Below are 19,104 nucleotides of genomic sequence, written 5' to 3' on the forward strand. Positions count from 1 at the left end.
CACGGCTCCCCGCAGCCCTGACCTCCCAGGCTCAAGCAATCCTCTCACCTCAGCCTCTGAAGTAGCTGGGACTACAGGCGCATGCAGCACCATACCTGGCTTTGTTTTTTTGTTTGTTTGGTTTTGGTTTTTTTGTAGAGACAAGGTCTCCCTATGTTGCCCAGGCTGGCCTCAAACTCCTGGACTCAAGTGATCCTCCTGCTTTGACTTCCCAAAGTGCTGAGATTACAAGCATGAGCCACCAAGCCTGGCCTCACCCTCTCTTGCTCTTCTGCCTTCTGGCATGAGATGACATGGCATGAAGGCCCTCACCAGATGCTGGCACCATACTCCTGGACTTCCCAACTTCCAGAACTATGAGACTGGAATTTATCATGAACAGAATGAAATTTCTTTTCATTACAAATTACCGAGTTCGTGATATCCTGTTATAGCGGCATAAAATGGATGAAGACACTGAGGCTTTTGTCAGAGACAGAGGCTTGATTGCTGGAACTCTGGGGACTGTAAGACTAGAACTGCTGACCCCGCAGGAGCCTCAGGCTGAAGCTGACTCAGAACAGAGTGGAGAGCTAGAGACACATCCTTTGAGCCCTGAAGGTGGCCTGACCACTGTCCTGTTACATAAACCAATACATCCTTGTTTGGATTGGACTTTCTATCATTTTGCAGCCAAGTCTGGACACATGAGGACTGTGAGGACTCAGGGAAATTAGTTCCCGATGATGACCTCCATGGTAGTCACTTCTCTCTCCCTCACAGTGCTTCCACAGGGCCAGACTTGATAAACTTTTGGGGAATTAATTACTAAATTTCCTTCCTAGGCAGTCAAAACATTGACCCACATGGGAAAAAAATATATATATGACAAGGACGTCTTGGACTTCCCCTCTAATCCCTAGAATCACTTCCACAAATCAGGCACTCATGATGGACCCCCATAGATGGGTGGGGTGCCCCTCAGGGAGCAGTGGAAGTGAGACTTACTGGTAGACCTAGTACATCCAAAAAGGCTCCAGAACTAGGTAATGCTGGGTCAATTTATATCACTGCCACTATACTGCAGCATGATCCTTAGCAAAGAGCCTCTCTTGGTTTGCTGCCCACTTCTTAGGGAGTTGTGAGGCAATCAACATAAAGCACTCAGTTCAGCACCTGGAGTGAGGCCAGCCCACAGGGAGGCCACTTCCTTCCTTCTCCAAGTCTGGGGGGCGGGGGAGGGGAGAGGAGCAATGGAAAGGTGCCCCCCAGCCCTGCCCTCGCACAGAGCACGCCAAACACCACTGCCACCCGGGTGCAGGTACAGTTTATTCTTCACAACAGAGAAATACAAAGAGCAGAGGGTTTGTAATTCCTTTGTTTCTTGCCCCCTTTAGTGTTTTCCCCCTACATTTGATTTTCATTTGCTCCCCACCCCCTTTTTTAAATAGAATGCGAACTACCTTCCTGAAGTGTCTGAGGGGCACCTGCCCTCACCTCCCTGCCTCCAAGATGCAGACTGAGAAGCCAACAGACTGTTTTTTCTTTTTTAATAAGGTAACTAGTTCTAAATATGGTGGCCTGGAGGTCCCATAGAAAAAGCAAAGGGGTGTTAACAGTATGTATAACAGCGTATTTACAGGGAGTAACATGCGGACAAAAAGCTACAATACTGAGTATCAGACGACGCAAGTCAAACAAAGGGCTGGGGGTGGGGGCAGAGAACCCCATGGGAAAAGAAACCCCAGGAAACGTTAAACTGGTAAATCAATGGCGAGTTAAGGCTTAAAAAGTGTATAAAAATAACACAGTTAATATTCAAAACGGAACTCCAGATACAGAATATATAGATGAGTTTCTGTCTAGTTTTCTTTTTTTTTCCCGGGGGGACGTAGGGGGCTTCTCCGGGCTCTGTACATGGTTCCTATATACACGGACACGCATGGCTTTCAGATTGGGGTGTGTCTGTGGGGGCTGGGGGCAAGGTCTGCTCCTGGGACCTGCCTCCCCGAGGATCCCTTCCCTGCTGAGGGGCCTAGGGCCTCGGCTGGGGATTCCCACTCCATGGCAGGGAAGACAAATAACCCCTCCCTGGGCACTGCCCCCATCTGGAGGAAATTCTGGAGGGAGGTCCCAGCCCCAGGCCCACTCCCTCCCCATCCCCCTGCCCACAGTCTGGCATGGTGGGAGAGGTAGCCGAAAGGTTTCCTGGCCAGCACCGAGGTAGACTGGGGTGGTCTTCAGGGCAGCAGGGGAGGGCCAGGTCTTACCCAGCCCATCCCCACCCCGTTTCCCTGGGCCCGCCACCCAGCCCATCACTGCACCCTTTGGTCCTGTGGATCTCCCGCCCCTCTCATTTCTGCCTCCTGAAGCTGCCGCACCCCTCTGCTCAGTGATGCCCGGGGCACAGCTCGAGGTGCGAGCCAAGCACTCAGGGGCGAAGGGCTCACTCCGGCTGCTTCCTGCCCCTCCCACCTGGGGGTCCCCTTTGCAGTCCAGAAACCCAGGCCTGAGCCTTCCCTCAAGACCTGAGGCCATGGCAAGAGAAGGTCCCACACTGCCCTCTGGTTCTCTGCGTCCATCTGTCCGATTCTTTAAATTTCTCGGTCTTAGCAGCACCAACTTCCTGGCCAATAAATATCTTTTCTGTTATTTCCAAAACAAACTTAAAAAAACGAAAAAAAAAAAAAAAAAAAAAAAACAGTGAAGCAAGTGAAGGGTGGGGAACAAAAAGAAAACTCAACAGAGAGGTTCAAAGTGCTCTGAGATCGTCTTTGGATGCCACCAAAACAGTCCAGAATCTTGCAGTTGGCCTGGCCGCCCCTGGACTGGACCAGGCAGGGCTTCTGCGGACCAAGCTTTCTGGAAGGTTGGGAAGGTGGTGAGAGAGCCTGGTGGTTCCTGGAGGGCCCCTGGAGGGAGTTGGGGCCTGGTGCTGCCTGGGTCTGTGTCTGCCAGTGGGCCGGGTGGGGCGGCGCCTCCAGTGGGCTCAGATGAGAGAGATTCGCACCGGGATGCCGGGGGACTCCGTCCTCTGGGGTGAGTGATGGCTCACCAGGTGCTCCACCACCGTGTGTTTGGACATGTGCTTCATCAGGTAGGTCTCCTGTGGGCAGGGGTGAGATTCAGAACAGGGAACCACCAGCAAGGGAGGGAGAAGAGGCTGCAGTTCCCACCAGCAGCCACTGGAGGGCTCTTGGTAGGCGGTCCAGAGGGTGGAGGACAGCCACAGCTTCGCAGGGTCAGTCGGGCATCGGCCATTGGTTCTAGAGACACTGCACTGCTGCCAAGGGTGAGTGCTGGCTGGAGAGTTCGCCCCTCAGCAGTGACCACCTGTGGCTCCCCAGGGCCAGGTCCCCAGCCCCTTGCCACCGGGCCGTAGCTGGGTATACTGGCTGAACCTCAGCCCTGTCGGCCCAGTGGAGCACAGTGCCTGCATCTGGCTGGTGATCCCAGTGACAGTCAGGCAGCAGGACTGGGCATGAGCCTAGCTCTGCTGTTTCTTAGTGGTGAGAACTTGGACAAGTCATCGTGTCTCTCTGAGCCTGTTTCCTCCTCTGTAAGCAGGCATGGGGGAGGAACAACCTCAACAGGTTGCTCTGGTGACAAGAGATCAAGCCCTTAGCATGGAGTAAGGGTTGAAGGTCCACTTCTGCCCTAGTCTCTACATTTCCTTTCCTTCCTTTTCTTTTTTTAAGGTCTCACTGTCGCCCAGGCTGGAATGCTGTGGCACAATCACAGCTCACTGCAGCCTCAACCTCCTGGGCTCAAGCAGTTCTCCCACCTCAGCGCTCCGAGTAGCTGGGACTACAGGTGGGTACTATCATGTCCTCCACTGGCTCTGCTGGATCTGACCTAAGGCACCAGGACTGGGCAGGTGAGGCTGTGACCCAGGGCTCACTGCAGGCCCAGAAGCTCTCACACTAAGCCACGTCCTTCCAACTGCCTTTGCCAGACGCAGAGGCGGTACTCCCACCTGCCGCTCCTTGACTTCAGACCTCAATATGCTCAGAACCCAGCAGAGGAAGCCCTCAAATGTGGTGGCAACACGCTATCTAATACCAGAGGGAGGCAACCCGCAAATTCCTAGCTAGGAAACTATTCTTCAGTTGAATAACAAAAAAAGTGGGGGTAAGGGGACCTAGAAATTAAAAGATATACTGGCCCACTATGATGTAGGAATCTTATTTGGATCTTGACCTAAAAAGAATAATGTAGGCCGGGCGCAGTGGCTCATGCCTATAATCCCAGCACTTTGGGAGACCAAGGCAGGCAGATCACCTGAGGTCAGGAGTTCGAGACCAACCTGGCCAACATGGTGAAATCCTGTCTCTACTAAAAATACAAAAGCATAGCCGGGCGTGGTAGCATGTGCCTATATTCCTAGCTACTCTGGAGGCTGAGACAGAATCGCTTGAACCTGAGAGGCAGATGTTGCAGTGAGCCGAGACTGCGCCACTGTACTCCAGCCTGGGGATAGAGCGAGACTCCATCTCGATTTAAAAAAATAATAATAATGTAAATATACCCAATCATGGCATTCATAAGACAAATGAAAATGTCAGTGCTGAATGGGTATTTGAGTATTTGATGATAAGGACTTTGGTTAATTACTTTTTGGTATTCCAAAGGTATTGTGGATATGCTCAAAAAAGGAGTCTTTGTCATTAGAGACAAAGTGAAATTTTTAGAAATAGTATGATGTCTGGATTGTACTTCAAAAAATAGGAGTATGGATGAGGCAGGATTGGTTGATGGTACAGGAGGTTATGAAAAACTTGAGCATTGGAGAGAGGCAGGGACTGACTGGAGATCAGCTAGCCAAGCAGGGGCTCCCGCTCACCCCTTTGGAGCCCTTTTCCCTGCAGATTCTGTCCTCTTTGCCTCTTGATCCTCCTCTGCCCTTTGAACTTCAGGGAAGAATACATGTTACAGACTCAGCACTTAGCAAGTGGCAGCCCTAACTGGCACCTGACAAGTACTGCCAACGACCCCACCTACAATCCATGAACTCCCTCCAGCCAGAGTGACCTTGCAAAAATACCTTCCCTGCCAGGCACAGTGGCACAACCTGTAGCCCCAGTTATTCTGGAGGTTGAAGCAGGAAGATTCCTTGAGCCCAGGATTTTGATTCCAGACTGGGCAACATAGCAAGACCCCGTCTCTAAAATATACCAAAAAACAAACAAACAAACAAACCTCCCTGACAGTCCCCTCCCTGTGGCTTCCCATTTCACCTCAAAAAATATCCAAACTTTCCTAACAGAGCCGCAAGGCCCCAACTGACCTAATTTCCTTTGAGTTCTTGTAACATGCCAAGTTTGTTCCACCTCAGGGGGTTTGCACTCAGTGTTCCCCTCTGAGGGCATGGAAGCTTCTTTCCCCTCTTTCTCCTCCTCATCCAATTATCCTTCAAGGCTTCATCTAAGTGGTACTCCCCCAGGTGGTCAATCTGGACTCACCCCCCTTCCCAGCTCCATTGAGTCCTCCCTGCTGTCTTTCAAAACACACTTTTATCACAGTGGTTCTCAATTGAGGCGATTTTCCCCCCCAGGGACAAAGAGCCAGGATGAGAACACAGGAGTGGCAGGGACAGAAGGAGTTCTCAGGGAGGACACAGAGGGGCAGAGTTTCAGGGCCATGCTGTCCCCCAGGATGCAGCACTCCAGAATGCAGGACAGCATGGCCCTGCAGCTCAGCCCCTCTGTGTCCTCCCTGGAGACATTCTGTGGCTGTCACCACTTGGGGAGGGGTTGCTACTGGCATCTAGTGGGTGGAGGCCTGGAATGCTGCTCAGAGCCCTGCCACGCGCAGGCCAGCGCCTACAGTGGAAAGGTCCGGCCGAGAGGCTCTGCTTTACAGCAGTTACACAATTTCCCATCAAACAATTACGTGTGCACTTGTTTAATACTTGTCTCCAACAGTAGTTCTTAACTTCCCCGGGGGCAAAAAATAGGTCTGTCTGGCTCATCATCCCAATGCCCAAGCACCAGGCAGAAGTGTTTAGTAAAGACTGAGTGACTAAATAATGGTACTAGCTCAGGTTGATTTGGCACCACTGTGCCAGCCAACAGCCCTGTGAGTTCATCCATTTGACAGATGAGGAAACTGAGGCTCAGTGACCTCTATGTTGGGGATATGGGGTCTGTGAACTAGAATATTAAATTGACCAGAAGCCCACACTCAAGCGACTCACCTGGGGGTGAATGGTAGTTCTGGGTGCCGAAAGGCCCTCGTTTGGGGAAATTCCCACCCAGGGATGGGGGCTGAATGCTCTGAGCTTTCTGGGCGGCTCAGGCCTTTCCTGAGATGAGGGTGGCTGTGGACGTCACTGCGCCACCTTGTGGCCGTAATGGTGGTTGCAGCTTCCTGGGTGACAGGAAGGCCCTTCTCTCTCTGTAGCTCTGCAGAACAGGTGAAAAGCCTCCTGCCACTGCCGTGAGTGTTCCAGGGCCTTGGAGACTCAGGCTAAAGGTGAGCAGAAGGCTAGGGGCTGGGCCTGGGGTAGCTGAAACCAGAAATGGGAAGCAAAAGCCCTGGTTCTACTCTTCCCTGTGATCTCAGGGCGTCACTTCCCTTCCCTAGGTCTCAATTTCTTTGTCTGGAAAATGGGAAGAGTCGGCACAGATCTAAAGAGGGGGAAGCAGCTGAGGCCTGGAAGAGGAAGTGGCTCCCCTGGGGCAGGGCACAGGCTGACTGGCACTCACCGAGGTGTAGGCCCGCCCACACATGCTGCAGCAGTAGGCCTTGGCGTGCTTGATGGCGTGGGCCGAGAGGTGGATCTGCAGGGAGGCGGAGTCCGAGTAGGCCCGGTAGCAGTTGGGACACTTGTAGGGCTTGTCCTTGTTGTGCTGGCGCTGGTGAGACTGTGGGGGCACAGCAGGGGGTCAGGAGAGGAACAGGGCTCCCCTGCCCCACCCCCTTCCCACGCTCCCTTGTGGGGGTGGCGGGGGCACCAGGCCACCTGGTGGGCAGGAGGCAGGCAGGCACTCACCTGGAGGTTGGAGAGCTGAGTGAAAGCCTTCTCACAGCCAGGATGTGGGCACTTGTAGGGTCTGTCGCCTGTGTGGATTCTGCAATGGGCAGCCCGGTAAGGTCGAAGTCCCTGACACACACCCCAAGACCGTTCCAGTCCCCAAGTCCTTACTCTGGCCCCTAAGCCTCTCAGTCCCTACACTGCCCAATGCTCCCCAAGGACCAAGAGTGAGCCCAGGCAAGAGCTGGAGACTTCAGCGGCTATGGCTCCTCCTTCATTCTCTGCCCTCCACTGCCAGTCTGACAGAGCCTCCCGCTTCCCATAGGTCCCTGCTGTCCCCAGCCCACCACTAAAGCCCTGGTAGCAACCCAGTGCAGGCGTTGGAGGGGGCCTGATTTGACTGCCCCTCTCTTTCAAAAACCCCACACTACAGACCACACAATGCAAAGAACACAGATGCACGGCTTTGTCGGGACCTTCCCTGCCCACCCAGCCTCCTTCCCTAAGACGAAGGAGACATCTCCCTCTAATTGGTCCCAGACACTTATTTCCTGTCCCTACCCTATGTCAGGCACATGTCCGTGACAGCTACATGGTCACCCCAGTAAATGGGAGAATGCGGGACAACACGGCCCTGAAGCTCAGCCCCTCTGTGTCCTTCCTGGGAGTTCCTTCTGTCCCTGCCACTCCTGGATTCTCATCCTGGCTGTTTACCAGCTGGGTGACCTTGGACAAACCACTGAGCATCAGTTTCCTCATCTGCAAAATGGGTATAAAAATACAGTCCCTACCTCATCGGGCTTTGTGAAGATAACATCAGATAATGCATGTAAAGGGTTTAGCCTAGTGTTGCTACAAAGTAAGCACTCAGCGTTTGCCAGTTATCATTACTCATTCATTCACATTCATCACATTGGGTACCCATGCCCCAGGCACTGTGCTAGGTATTTGGAATGTATCATGAACAAAACAGACAAAAGCTACTGCCTGGAGGAAATAAGCAACAAGTGTGAAATAAACAAGTAAATCACATGTAGAAAGTAGTAAGTTCTGTGGGGAAAACAACAAGATGGGGGGACCATGAATGCCGGGAAGAAGGGGTACAGTTTTAAATGGGGGTAAGGGCCCCATGGGGAAGGTGACACTGGGGCAGCGACTTGAGAGCTGATGACCCTATACCTGCCCAACAGCCCAGGTGAGGATGGGGCTGTGGACTGGGCGATGATGTCCACAAATGGAACTCAGCAGCCTGGCATGCACTAATAGTGGGCTTCCCTGCTTTCTGCACTCATGCCTTTGCACCATCTCCCTGGGCGTGTCTTCAAGCATCTACTTGGGCAAATCCGCTGTACCAAGCAGGTGGGCAATGAAATGCCAGCTGGGCCTGAACCTTGTTTGCCTAATTTGTTGAGGAACAAAAGTGGAGGGGAATATCCAGATTTTACCAAAAGGGTGTCCACTCCTTCCTTCCAAGGCCCCAGCCCCTCTCACTAACTGGGTTTGCCATCAGCCCATCAACAAATTCATCAAAGAAACTAAAGCCCCTCTGGCCAGGCCCAGTGCTAGACTCAGGGACACAGGGTTGAGTAAGAAACATTCCCTGCTACCAATAAGCCCATTGGCTGCCATTATAAACATTGACAAAGTCCAAATTCCTTATATGTCATTCAAGCCTTCACCAGGTGGTCCAGCGTCCCCTCCCTGCTCGTACGCACCCTATGTCCTGGTCAGAGAATGACTCTTCCCTGCCAGCCGTGTCTGATAAGTCTCCACACACCTCGGCTATGTCTGCATCCTCAGCACTGGGACCTCCCTGGCTCTTTGGCCCGGTAAATGTCAGCTCATCCTTCTAGATATGTTGGCGAGTGGGGCTCTGCGGAATCTCCCGAGCGTACTGCTCACCCCACAGGCTTCCAGAGCACATTCCTCACCACAGAGCCAACCCCACTGGACCCTCAAGGCCGCCCACACTTCTCTGCTAGCTGGGGAATCCCGAGGGCAGGGACGGGCACCAGTCTCAGGATCAAGGCCCAGGGTCTGGCCTTCCACAATAGCTGTGCCAACAGAAGCTGAGCTGACGCAGTTCTGAGCACCCCTGTTCTACCTGCACATTTCTGGGTGTCACGTTTCAGGATCCCACCCCAGGCCGCTGCACCCTCTCTCTACAGTGGAAGGACCTTAAGGGTCATCTGGACCAACTCTGCCTGAGGCCAGCATCCTCTTCACTTCACCCCATCCTCATTCCCTCTAGAGCTGGGGAATTCGTTTAGTTAGGCTCCCCGTCACCTAACCCCTAAGGGTCCCCAGGACTCACGCTGCCTTTGTCTTAAACCCCACAACCCCTTCTCCCCTTGCCCTGAAACCCAGCCACAGTGGCCTTGCACTAGCTCCTCCAGCACTGAGGCCTTTCCCACCTCCAATCCTTCATCCAAGCTGTTCCCTCTACCAGAAACACCTGTCCCTCAGCTAACACCTGGCTAAAACCCAACTCCTGTTCTCAGCATAAAAGTCCCTTCATCAGGGCAGCCTTCCCTGACCCCCTAGACCAGGTCAGGCTCCCTGCGGCCCACCTCACAGGCAACAACGCCATCGGCTTCCCAGAAGTCTCTGCATGGGTACTTATTTTCTCCATGTCTGGTCACTGTGTTCCTTCAGAGGAACTCCCTTGGGCTCATTCCCTACCATCACCCCAGCGCCTGACATGGGCTCAGCACAGAGGGGATTCCATAAATAGACACAGACTGAATGAAGGCAAGCAAGTTCTTTCTCTCTGAAGTCAATCATTGACAAGAGAAATAGGTTCCACATCATCAGCGACTTCCGTGCCCGGAGTGTATTTCGTGAGGGTTTGCTGACTGACTGACCAACAGTCCTCCAGCGGATTTGGGTCCTTCCTCAGGAACTAGGCAAGCCCTCTCGACCAGCAAGCTGCCTCTCCGGCCTCCTCCCGTGCAAGTGCAACAAGTGCCCAGCCTCCCCCGGGACTCCCAGCCTCAGCCTCTCCCCGCCAGGCCTCGGCACGGCTGAAGCTGCAGGGCTCTGACCTGTTCACAGCCCAGGCTGGCAGCCTCCACGGTCTCCCTCCCTCTTTCTCCAGGACAGAGTCCATATCCCCTTCCCCAGCTTGCAAGGCCCTTCACATTCTGGCCTTGGTTTCTAAAGCCTCCTTCTCTTGCCACTGTGCTCCCCGGAGGAGCATCTTACCAACCTCCCCCAACACACATGCAGATGCAGCCCCCCAGCAGGCCTCGAGCCTTTGCTCATGCCATTCCTCCTCCAACTGGGGAGGGCTGCGGACCCCTCGTACTCAACCCAGATGATCCCCCCCAACCTCCACCTCCTACTTCCCTCTCTCAAGGAAGTTTCCACATCTGCCATCCTCCCGGGTCACAGTGGCAGGGGCCTGCCTCTGCCCGCTCCTGTGTCCCTGTGCATGGCACCCAGCATGCGGCTGGCTCAGAAAAAGCTTCAGGGAGCAACCGTTGGATAAGGAAGGACCATGCTGCCTGTTCTTTTGGCCACAAACCTCTTGTCTTCAGTCCCTGAACTTCAAGTCAAGCCTGAGCCCTCAATTCTAACATCAGAATCCTCTCTTTGTAAGGCATCTTCCCATAGGGGAGCACCCAGCCCCAGCGCCCACATCTGTGGTGACAGGAAGTCCACCGACTCTAGGTGGTCACTCTTCTTTTCTTTTGAGATGGAGTCTCGCTCTGTCGCCAAGGCTGGAGTGCAGTGGTACAATCTCCACTCACTGCAAGCTCTGCCTCCCCAGTTCAAGCAATTATCCTGCCTCAGCCTCCCAAGTAGCTGGGACTACAGGCCTGTGCCACCATGCTCAGCTAATTTTTTTGTATTTTTAGTAGACCACTATGGTTCCAGACCACGTCAGCCAGGCTAGTCTCGAACTCCTGACCTCAATAATCCGCTCACCTCAGCCTCCCAAAGTGCTGGGATTACAGGCATGAGCCACAGTGCCCGGTTGGTGGTCACTCCTCTTTAGGCAGCACAAGGAAGCTGAGCTGAAGCTAGTGGCCCTGGACTACGCCCCTCCACCCTCCACTGTCCTAGTCCCACCCAGGGGCTCTAAAGACTTGCTCTGCTCTCTTGCCTGGCACCGCCACCCCCATGTGCTTCTTCTGCCTGATGCCCCAGCCCCTTCCTTCTTTCTGAACTGGGCTGCTCCTTGGTGCACTGCACTCGAATCTTGCTTCTGCCCCCTCTTAGCTGGGTGACCTTGGGCAAGTGACTCTGCCTCCCTGAGCCTCAGTTTCCCCCTCTCTAAAATGGGGATAATAATAAAGAAATTTAAGAATTTAAAGGGTGTTCATAAATATTTTTGCAGTGTTAGTTTTTAATACATTAATTTCTATTTAAGTTAAGCAACTTATGAAAACAAAGAGGAAATATATTCAATGTTTCAATAAAATTATTAAGGATTCATGAATTATCACTTTTATTTCTCAGCCATGAGATGGCTTTGGGCATGCCGTGTTTTTTAACTAAAACAATGGCCATAGATATATGAAAGTTAAATATTCCTTGAGAGGATTCCCCCTCTGTGGCATTTTTCAAATTCATTATCTCTTAGGAAGAAATAACAAATTCACACTGCACAGGGATTTTATGGACATCCTGTATATTAAAACACCTTAAGCAGGACCTGGCACACAGAAGTTCTTTAACAAGGAATAGTTGTCATTGTTATTAGCATTATTATCAGACTTGAAAAAACTAAAACGACACTTTCCTCTGCTGCAATGATCATTAGGCAGGTACATAACATCGCCCTACCAGGAAAAGAAAAACAAAAACAAAACCACTTTGCACCCTGAATAAACAAACAGACAAATCCAGAGTCACTCTGTCTAGCTCTAGCTCACAAATAGATAGAACTTTCAGCCATTTCCTATAACTGACTAACTTCCTCCCAGAACAATGGTTGGTTGGTTTGTTTGTTTGTTTAGATAGGATCTCTGTCTCCCTGGCTGCAGTGCAGTGGCGCGATCTCAGCTCACTGCAGCCTCTACCTCCTGGGTTCGAGCAATCCTCCCACCTCAGCCTCCTGAGTAGCTGGAACTACAACACATGCTACCACACTCGGCTAACTTTTTAATTTTTTGTAGAGATGGGGGTCTCAACATGTTGCCCAGGCCAGCCTCAGACTCCTGGCCTCAAGCCCAAAACAATGTTATCCCTGACTCCCGCACTGTGATATCTGCCGGTACGGACGACCCTTATACATACACTAACTGCACAAGACAATGCTGGTTTTCTACCATGATCGGACTAACAAGAACAGAAAATGTTCTATTTTCTCTATAAATCCATGTGGTGTTTATTATGTAGAGGGCTGATCCTTCTGAAGCCTGGACTTGTGCAATACTTCGCAAGTCCCTCACTTTGCTTGTGCCTTCCTTTCACGCTGCAGGCCCATTAAGATGCTCCAGTGCCACTCAACCGCCTCACTCCGACCGTGCTCCCAAGCACGTCCTTCTCAACTCCTAGGGCGTATCTTGCTTGCCCTCTTACCAACTCTACCTCTATTGCTTGACCGGGGCTGGCTCTGTTTTGGACATGACCTTCTTTTATGCCCTTCAATAGTGGCTGTAACATTGGGAAGATGGATTTGATTATATGATCTGATGCCTGATTCTCTGCCAAGGGACAAACAAGTAGGAAAGGGCCTCTTTCAAATAGAGGACAAGGAATCTGGAATCTGGTTGCTTCTTCAGCTTTGGCTTTGTTTGTTTGTCTAGAGAATCCTGGGAGTTCTGGGCATGTGGGACACTCGCCTCTTTGCCACTGAGTTAGGACACATCAGTTTAATTATATGTGCCAGCGCCTAGTGACTTATAAACTATCTTCCAAATGCTGATAGAATCCTCTTTTGTTGTTTGTTTGGTTTCCTGCCATTATGAACTCAAATTAGTCCAAAAGAGAGAGAGGAGGGGGAAAAAATTGTGCCCTCAGGAATGGAGAATAATCCCTGAGTCAAAGAACATTCTGGCAAAATACTCTCCTCTCCTTCAAAGGCCTGTTAATTTTTTGTTGCTTTTTTTTGGTCATGTTCTTAAATAATATTTTTAAACAAAGTCTACTTCTTGAAGAAAAAAAAAAAAAACAGAATTCTTCATCATTATCATCACTTGCTCCTGTGTTTATTCACTTGCCTGTTCCCTCAACTTTGTGCTGTCGCTTTTCTCAGATCCGGGTCCCCGATTCAGAAAGATAAAACTGCCAAGGTGCAAATGCAAATGCAAATGCTCTTGGCGTTTCCAGATGGCTGCTGGGCAACACCAAAGACTTGCTTCCTTGCTTTACAAAAGGAGGGATGCTTACAATGATTGGGTTTTGTATTCTTCTTTTGTTGTTTTTTGTTTGTTTGTTTTTTGAGATAGAGTCTTGCTCTGTCACCCAGGCTGGAGTGCAGTGGTGCAATCTCAGCTCACTGCAACCTCCACCTCCCAAGTTCAAGTGATTCTCCTGCCTTGGCCTCCTAAGTAGCTGGAATTATAGGCAGCCGCCACCACACCTGGCTAATTTTTATATTTTTAGTAGAGACAGGGTTTCACCATGTTGACCAGGCTGGTCTCAAACTCCTGACCTCAAGTGATCCATCCACCTTGGCCTCCCAAAGTGCTAGGATAACAGGCGTGAGCTGAGCCACGGCACCTGGCTTATATATTCTCCATATTTTTAATTAGCCAAACACTAGAGTGATAGCTGCCCTATGAAGTCTGTAGCGTAAGAAAGTTGACAAAAAGAGAAACTCAACGTCCCTGGGTTAATTTTATACATACATAAACATATAATATGTGTAATATATGTTCTTGTGTACTTTTTAAGATGGACCAAAAAAACCTAATCTAATGCACAGAGGGTGGCATAATAAGCATCAACAAAGACATTTCTTTAAAAAGATTTTGTCTCTAGATTTAAAATGCCCTCAACAATTAGTGGTAACGCTTTATGGGATTAAAAGACCCTGAAGATGGGCCAATGTGCTTGCTGCCGATGACATGTTTTTTTTGTTGGTGAGATGGGGTGTTGCTCTGTCACCCACGCTGGAGTGCAGGGGCACAATCTTGGCTCACTGCAACCTCTGCCTCCAAGGTCAAGTGATTCTTCTGCCTCAGCCTACCGATTAGATGGGACTACAGGCATGCACCACCACACTCGGCTAAGTTTTGTACTTTTAGTAGAGACGGGGTTTGACCATGTTGGCCAGGCTGGTCTCGAACTCCTGACCTCAAGTGATCCACCTGTCTTGGCCTCCCAAAGTGTTGGGATTACAGGCGTGAGCCACCACACCAGCCTAATGTGTTTTTAATATGAAAAATTGATCATGTATTATACCTTCATAGAAGACTCTATTGTCCTCCATTGTGATATTGTTGATTATTACAATTAACTAACTGGAATCATTTGGTCTAATCAACAGGTCTGATTTTTACCCTCACAATTGCTTAAAGGCCTCTGCTTCGAGCTAGAATAGACAAATGCATACAGGCCGCCACGCTGACATCCTCTTCTTGACCAGACACTGCCAGAGGCCAAGGTGGACTCCAAGAGTCCTTGGTCCAGAAGTAGATAACCTTGAAAGCGGGCTAACTAACCCACGATCAGAGGAACAGGGATTATTCCCCAGGACTGGATGAAACTGCTTTTACCCTTCATGTTCTACTAATGTTCTAACTTTCCAAGTCTTTTTTTTTTTCTTTTTTTTTTTTTTTTTGAGACGGAGTCTCGCTCTGTCGCCCAGGCTGGAGTTCAGTGGCCGGATCTCAGCTCACTGCAAGTTCTGCCTCCCGGGTTCACGCCATTCTCCTGCCTCAGCCTCCCGAGTAGCTGGGACTACAGGCGCCTGCCACCTCGCCCGGCTAGTTTTTTTTTTTTGTATTTTTTAGTAGAGACGGGGTTTCACCGTGTTAGCCAGGATGGTCTCGATCTCCTGACCTCGTGATCCGCCCGTCTCGGCCTCCCAAAGTGCTGGGATTACAGGCTTGAGCCACCGTGCCCGGCTTTTTTTTCTTTAATCTGTCTCTAATCCTCAATTTAGGAGGCTGTATTCAATAAACTGGAATAAAATATTCCTAAAATGGTGCCTTCTTCCAACTAACTCTTCAGAATTCTGGGGGTGAGGGTGGGAGGGGGACTATAAAAACCTAACAGATATGAAATAATAAATCATCAAGGAAATGTTGAAATAATCATTCTACTGAAAACAACAAATGTAATTGGCCTTATCTACAAACCTACTTGGAATAATTGCTAAAAACTCTTCAAAGTATCTTTGCTGAGACCCTTTTCTTTTACGATCATTAGTTCTGTAAACAGGATCTGTAAGAATCCGTCCTCCTTCCTAACAGGATATAATTGGGTAAATCAAATTTGTAACCATGGCTGTGCCAGAAATGTCACATTTAGAGACGAATTTCATTTAATTAGGCATGACAAGTCTGAGAGTAAGAAACAAGGTCTGCACTTCAAAAGTGGGAATGAGGCCTCCCTGGGCCTCCAGGAAACCGGACTGGACCTGCTCTATGGCTTGTGGAATTTCAGCCTTTAAGGTTATGAAAAGACATCAATCTCTGCACGTCCAGAAACACTGACAAACGAAGATTCTCCAAAAACAGGGTATCCCCCACATTACACGTTGAATAGGCACAATCTGGCAGAGGTGAATTGGATGGTTCTAGGTTCCTGATCTCTAATAATATAAAATTTTTTCACACCGACACACACACACACACACACACACACACACACACACACATGCAATTCTGGCCTGGGGGCCTTACAAAGTCTCCTAACAGAGTTAACTCTCAAGCTTTTCTATCGCATGCTCTAATTTTAAGAACCATACAACTGGGAGGACTTTATCAATCAATACCTTGTTACATACATCTCTGTACATAAACCTGGCCAAATTTTTTAAAAATCAAAGTAACAACAAAATCAGAAAATTTCTGAAACAAACTTATGTGGTCAGATTTGTGCCTTGGGAAGCACAGCAACGAGAAAACAGACTGACACCTGGCCCTGCTGCCACTGTACCATTTTATTCTTTTATTTTTTTTTTCTTTTGAGACAGGGTCTCACTCTGTTGCCCAGGCTGGAGTGCAGCGGTGCAACTTGGGCTCACTGAAGCCTCGACCTCCTGGATTCAAGCAATTGATCCTCCTACCTCAGCCTCCCAAGTAGCTGGGACTACAGGCATGCACCATTACTCCCAGCTAATTTTGTATTTTTCTGTAGAGATGGGGTTTTGCTATGTTGCTGGTCTCGAACTCCTGGGCTCAAGTGATCAACCCACCTCAACCTCCCAAAGTGCTAGAATTATAGGCATGAGCCCCTGAGCCCAGCCTGCCACTTGATTCTTACTATCATACTCACACATCATGTCCCAAAGTCAGAGAAATAGACAAGGTAAAACATCTTGCACCCAGGGATAAAGGATTCAAAGACAATGGAGATAAACGAATAAATGACAAAAACAAAAAAAGCAAATAAAAGATAGAGCCCTTCTCATGGTGGCACACGCCTGTAATCCCAGTTACCTGGGAAGCTGAGGAGGCAGAGGTTGCAGTGATCCGAGATCACGACACTGCACTCCAGCCTGGGCAATACAGTGAGACTCTGTCCCCCCACACCCCCCAAAAAAAGAAAAAAGAGCCCTTCTGTATAGTATTGGTCCTCAAAACAGAAAAAACCTTGAGTTCTTTCTGTAAATTACAAACTCCACAAACTCCACAACAAAAAACAGTTTTATCCCTGACTTTTACAATGCTGATATTAGCAAACACGTGACAATGCTCACACAGATGATCTCTCACATGTCAGAAAATGGTGCTGCTTCCCCTCTGAGCAGACGAACTGCAATCTTGGTAATCTTTGGCTCGTTTTTAAAAATACCAATGGTATTTTTATTTTGTGAGCCAGTCTTTCTGATGGCTATACCCTCCTGCACAAACTTTTCCTTTTTTTTTTTTTTTTTTTTTTCCTTGAGACAGAGTTTCACTCTTGTCATCCAGGCTGGAGTGCAATGGCGCAAACTCGGCTCACTGCAGCCTCCACCTCCTGGGTTCAAGCGCGTCTCCCGCCTAAGCCCCTAAGTAGCTGGGATTACAGGTGCCCACCACCACACCTAGCTAATTTTTGTATTTTTAGTAGAGGCAGGGTTTCGCCACATTGGCCAGGCTGGTCACGAACTTCTGACCTCAGGGGATCCGCCCGCCTCAGCCTCCTAAAGTGCTGGGATTATAGGCGTGAGCCACCACGCCCAGCCACAAACTTTTCTTAAAGCATTTATAGCTTTGAATCTCCCTTTCACACACTCAACTAGACTGTATGCCCCATGAAGGCAGAGATTTTCATCCATTTTGTTCCTTGCTGTATCCTCAACATCTAGAATAGTATCTGGCATAGAGTAAAAGTTTCTGTAAGTATTTGTTAAACAGATGAATCATATGCTCTGTAAAAACCAGTTATATTTATTCCAAAATATTTAATAATTGCTTATTTTATGCCACAAACTGGGGATGTGGAAATGGAGGAGACTGAGCTCTTGCCTTCAAGAACTCCCAGGAGACTGAGTGAGGTGGGCAGATAAACAGATGTGGGCGTGACAGCCTACCACTGCTATGATGGACATGCACAGAGCCCTGTGGGGACACAGAGGTCGGGTCCCTTACCTAGCTAGAGCAATCAGGGAGGGCTTCCTGGAGGAAGCTAGACTGAGCGATGACAAGCGGATGGCCAGAGAAACAGGGAAAAGCGGGAGGAGGGTGTCTCTGGTAAAGGACACAGCACGTACAAAGACATAGAGATGAGAAACAGTGGGGATGGGGTGCAGTAACAACAGCTGAGGCCAGTGAGGTCCTCAAGGGCCGTGACCCTGAGGGCAATGGGCACCTGGAAAAGGTCCTTGCCCCTCCTTGCACTGGCTCCATGTGCCAGGCCACAGATGCTGAGTTGGGCTGCAGCAGGGCAGCAGGCAGGTCACTCACCTGGTGTGCTGCTGGAGGTGGGAGAGCTGCCGGAAGGACTTATCACAGTAGGAGCAGTGGTAGGGCTTGACGCCCAGGTGGATGCGCAGGTGCTGGGCCAGGTAGGAGGCGTTGGCAAAGGACTTGGAGCAGTGCGGGCACTTGTGGGGCTTGGCCTCTGTGTGCGACTTGGAGTGGATCTGCATCTCCGACTTGGTGAAAAAGGTCAGCGGGCATACCTTACACCTGCGGAGCAAGAGGCAGGGTTCACACGCGGGAAGACCCTCCCAGCCTGTCCATCTCAGGGGAGCTCTTCCGCATCAGAGAGACCTTGCACCTGGGACAGTATTTTCCTGTGAGGAGCCCAAGAAGCACAGGCCCACCTGGGAAAGACAGGGCACAGTCTCCCAGCCTGGGCACCCTTAAATCTGGAGGGGGAAGCTCTTGCCTGGGGGAACATTACAGAGCCCGGGGCAGAGGGTTATACCTCATAGGGAAGACAGGTCTGATCCTGGTGAGGCTTTGCCCAGGGCTACATCCCATGGTTCTGGGGAGGAGGCTCTACCACATGAAGTAGTTCTCAACCAGGCTGCTCATTAGAATCATCTGGGGAGCGTCTAAGAAATACCAACGCCTGCCCCACCCTCCACACCCTCTGCCCTCAAAAAGTTAACTCAGAATTCCTGGAGATGCAGCCCTGGCATCTGCATTTTCTGAAAGCTCTTCAGGTGATTCTTTAAAATTCTGGTGGTGGTGGTTGTTGTTTGAGACAGAGTCTCACTCTGTCGCCCAGGTTGGAGTGCAGTGGCCCGATCTCAGCTCACTGCAGCCTCTGCCTCCAGAGTTCAAGTTATTCTCTTGCCTCAGCCTCCTGAGTAGCTGGGATTACAGGGGCGCACCACCAGGCCCGGCTAACTTTGTATTTTTTGTAGAGATGAGGTTTCACCATGCAGGCCAGGCTGGTCTCAAACTCCTGACCGTAGGTGATCCACCCACCTTGGCCTCCCAAAGTGCTGGTATTACAGGCATGAGCCACCGTGCACGGCCTCTTCAGGTGATTCTAAGGTGGCCAGGGTTGAGAACACTGCTTAAAGGGAGGAGGAAACCGACTCTCACAACCCCAGGCTGTGGGGGCGGCTGCCAGGCACGGGCCACACCTAA

General features: G+C 50.3%; 1 protein-coding gene and 1 pseudogene across 7 annotated transcripts in view; both read right to left on the minus strand.

Moving 5' to 3' along the window:
* Positions 1-1,290: 1,290 nt before the first annotated feature.
* Positions 1,291-2,517, minus strand: LOC144334466 (uncharacterized; annotated as a pseudogene). The gene has a single exon (XR_013404305.1). The product of XR_013404305.1 is annotated as an uncharacterized LOC144334466 (transcript).
* ZNF362 (zinc finger protein 362) overlaps positions 1,291-19,104 on the minus strand; it is a 41,898-nt gene continuing 24,084 nt past the window's right edge. For 5 of the 6 annotated variants that reach the window (XM_028843979.2, XM_028843975.2, XM_077991023.1 and 2 more), the window contains 4 exons: positions 17,965-18,189; positions 6,974-7,052; positions 6,687-6,845; positions 1,291-3,085 (listed from right to left, as the gene is read on the minus strand). In XM_028843979.2, coding sequence (XP_028699812.1) covers positions 2,969-3,085; positions 6,687-6,845; positions 6,974-7,052; positions 17,965-18,189 — 580 coding nt within the window. In that variant the 3' untranslated portion in view covers positions 1,291-2,968. 6 annotated transcript variants of the gene reach the window in all.

This window comes from Macaca mulatta, chromosome 1 (genome assembly GCF_049350105.2).
Source record: "Macaca mulatta isolate MMU2019108-1 chromosome 1, T2T-MMU8v2.0, whole genome shotgun sequence".
NCBI classification, from domain to species: domain Eukaryota; kingdom Metazoa; phylum Chordata; class Mammalia; order Primates; family Cercopithecidae; genus Macaca; species Macaca mulatta.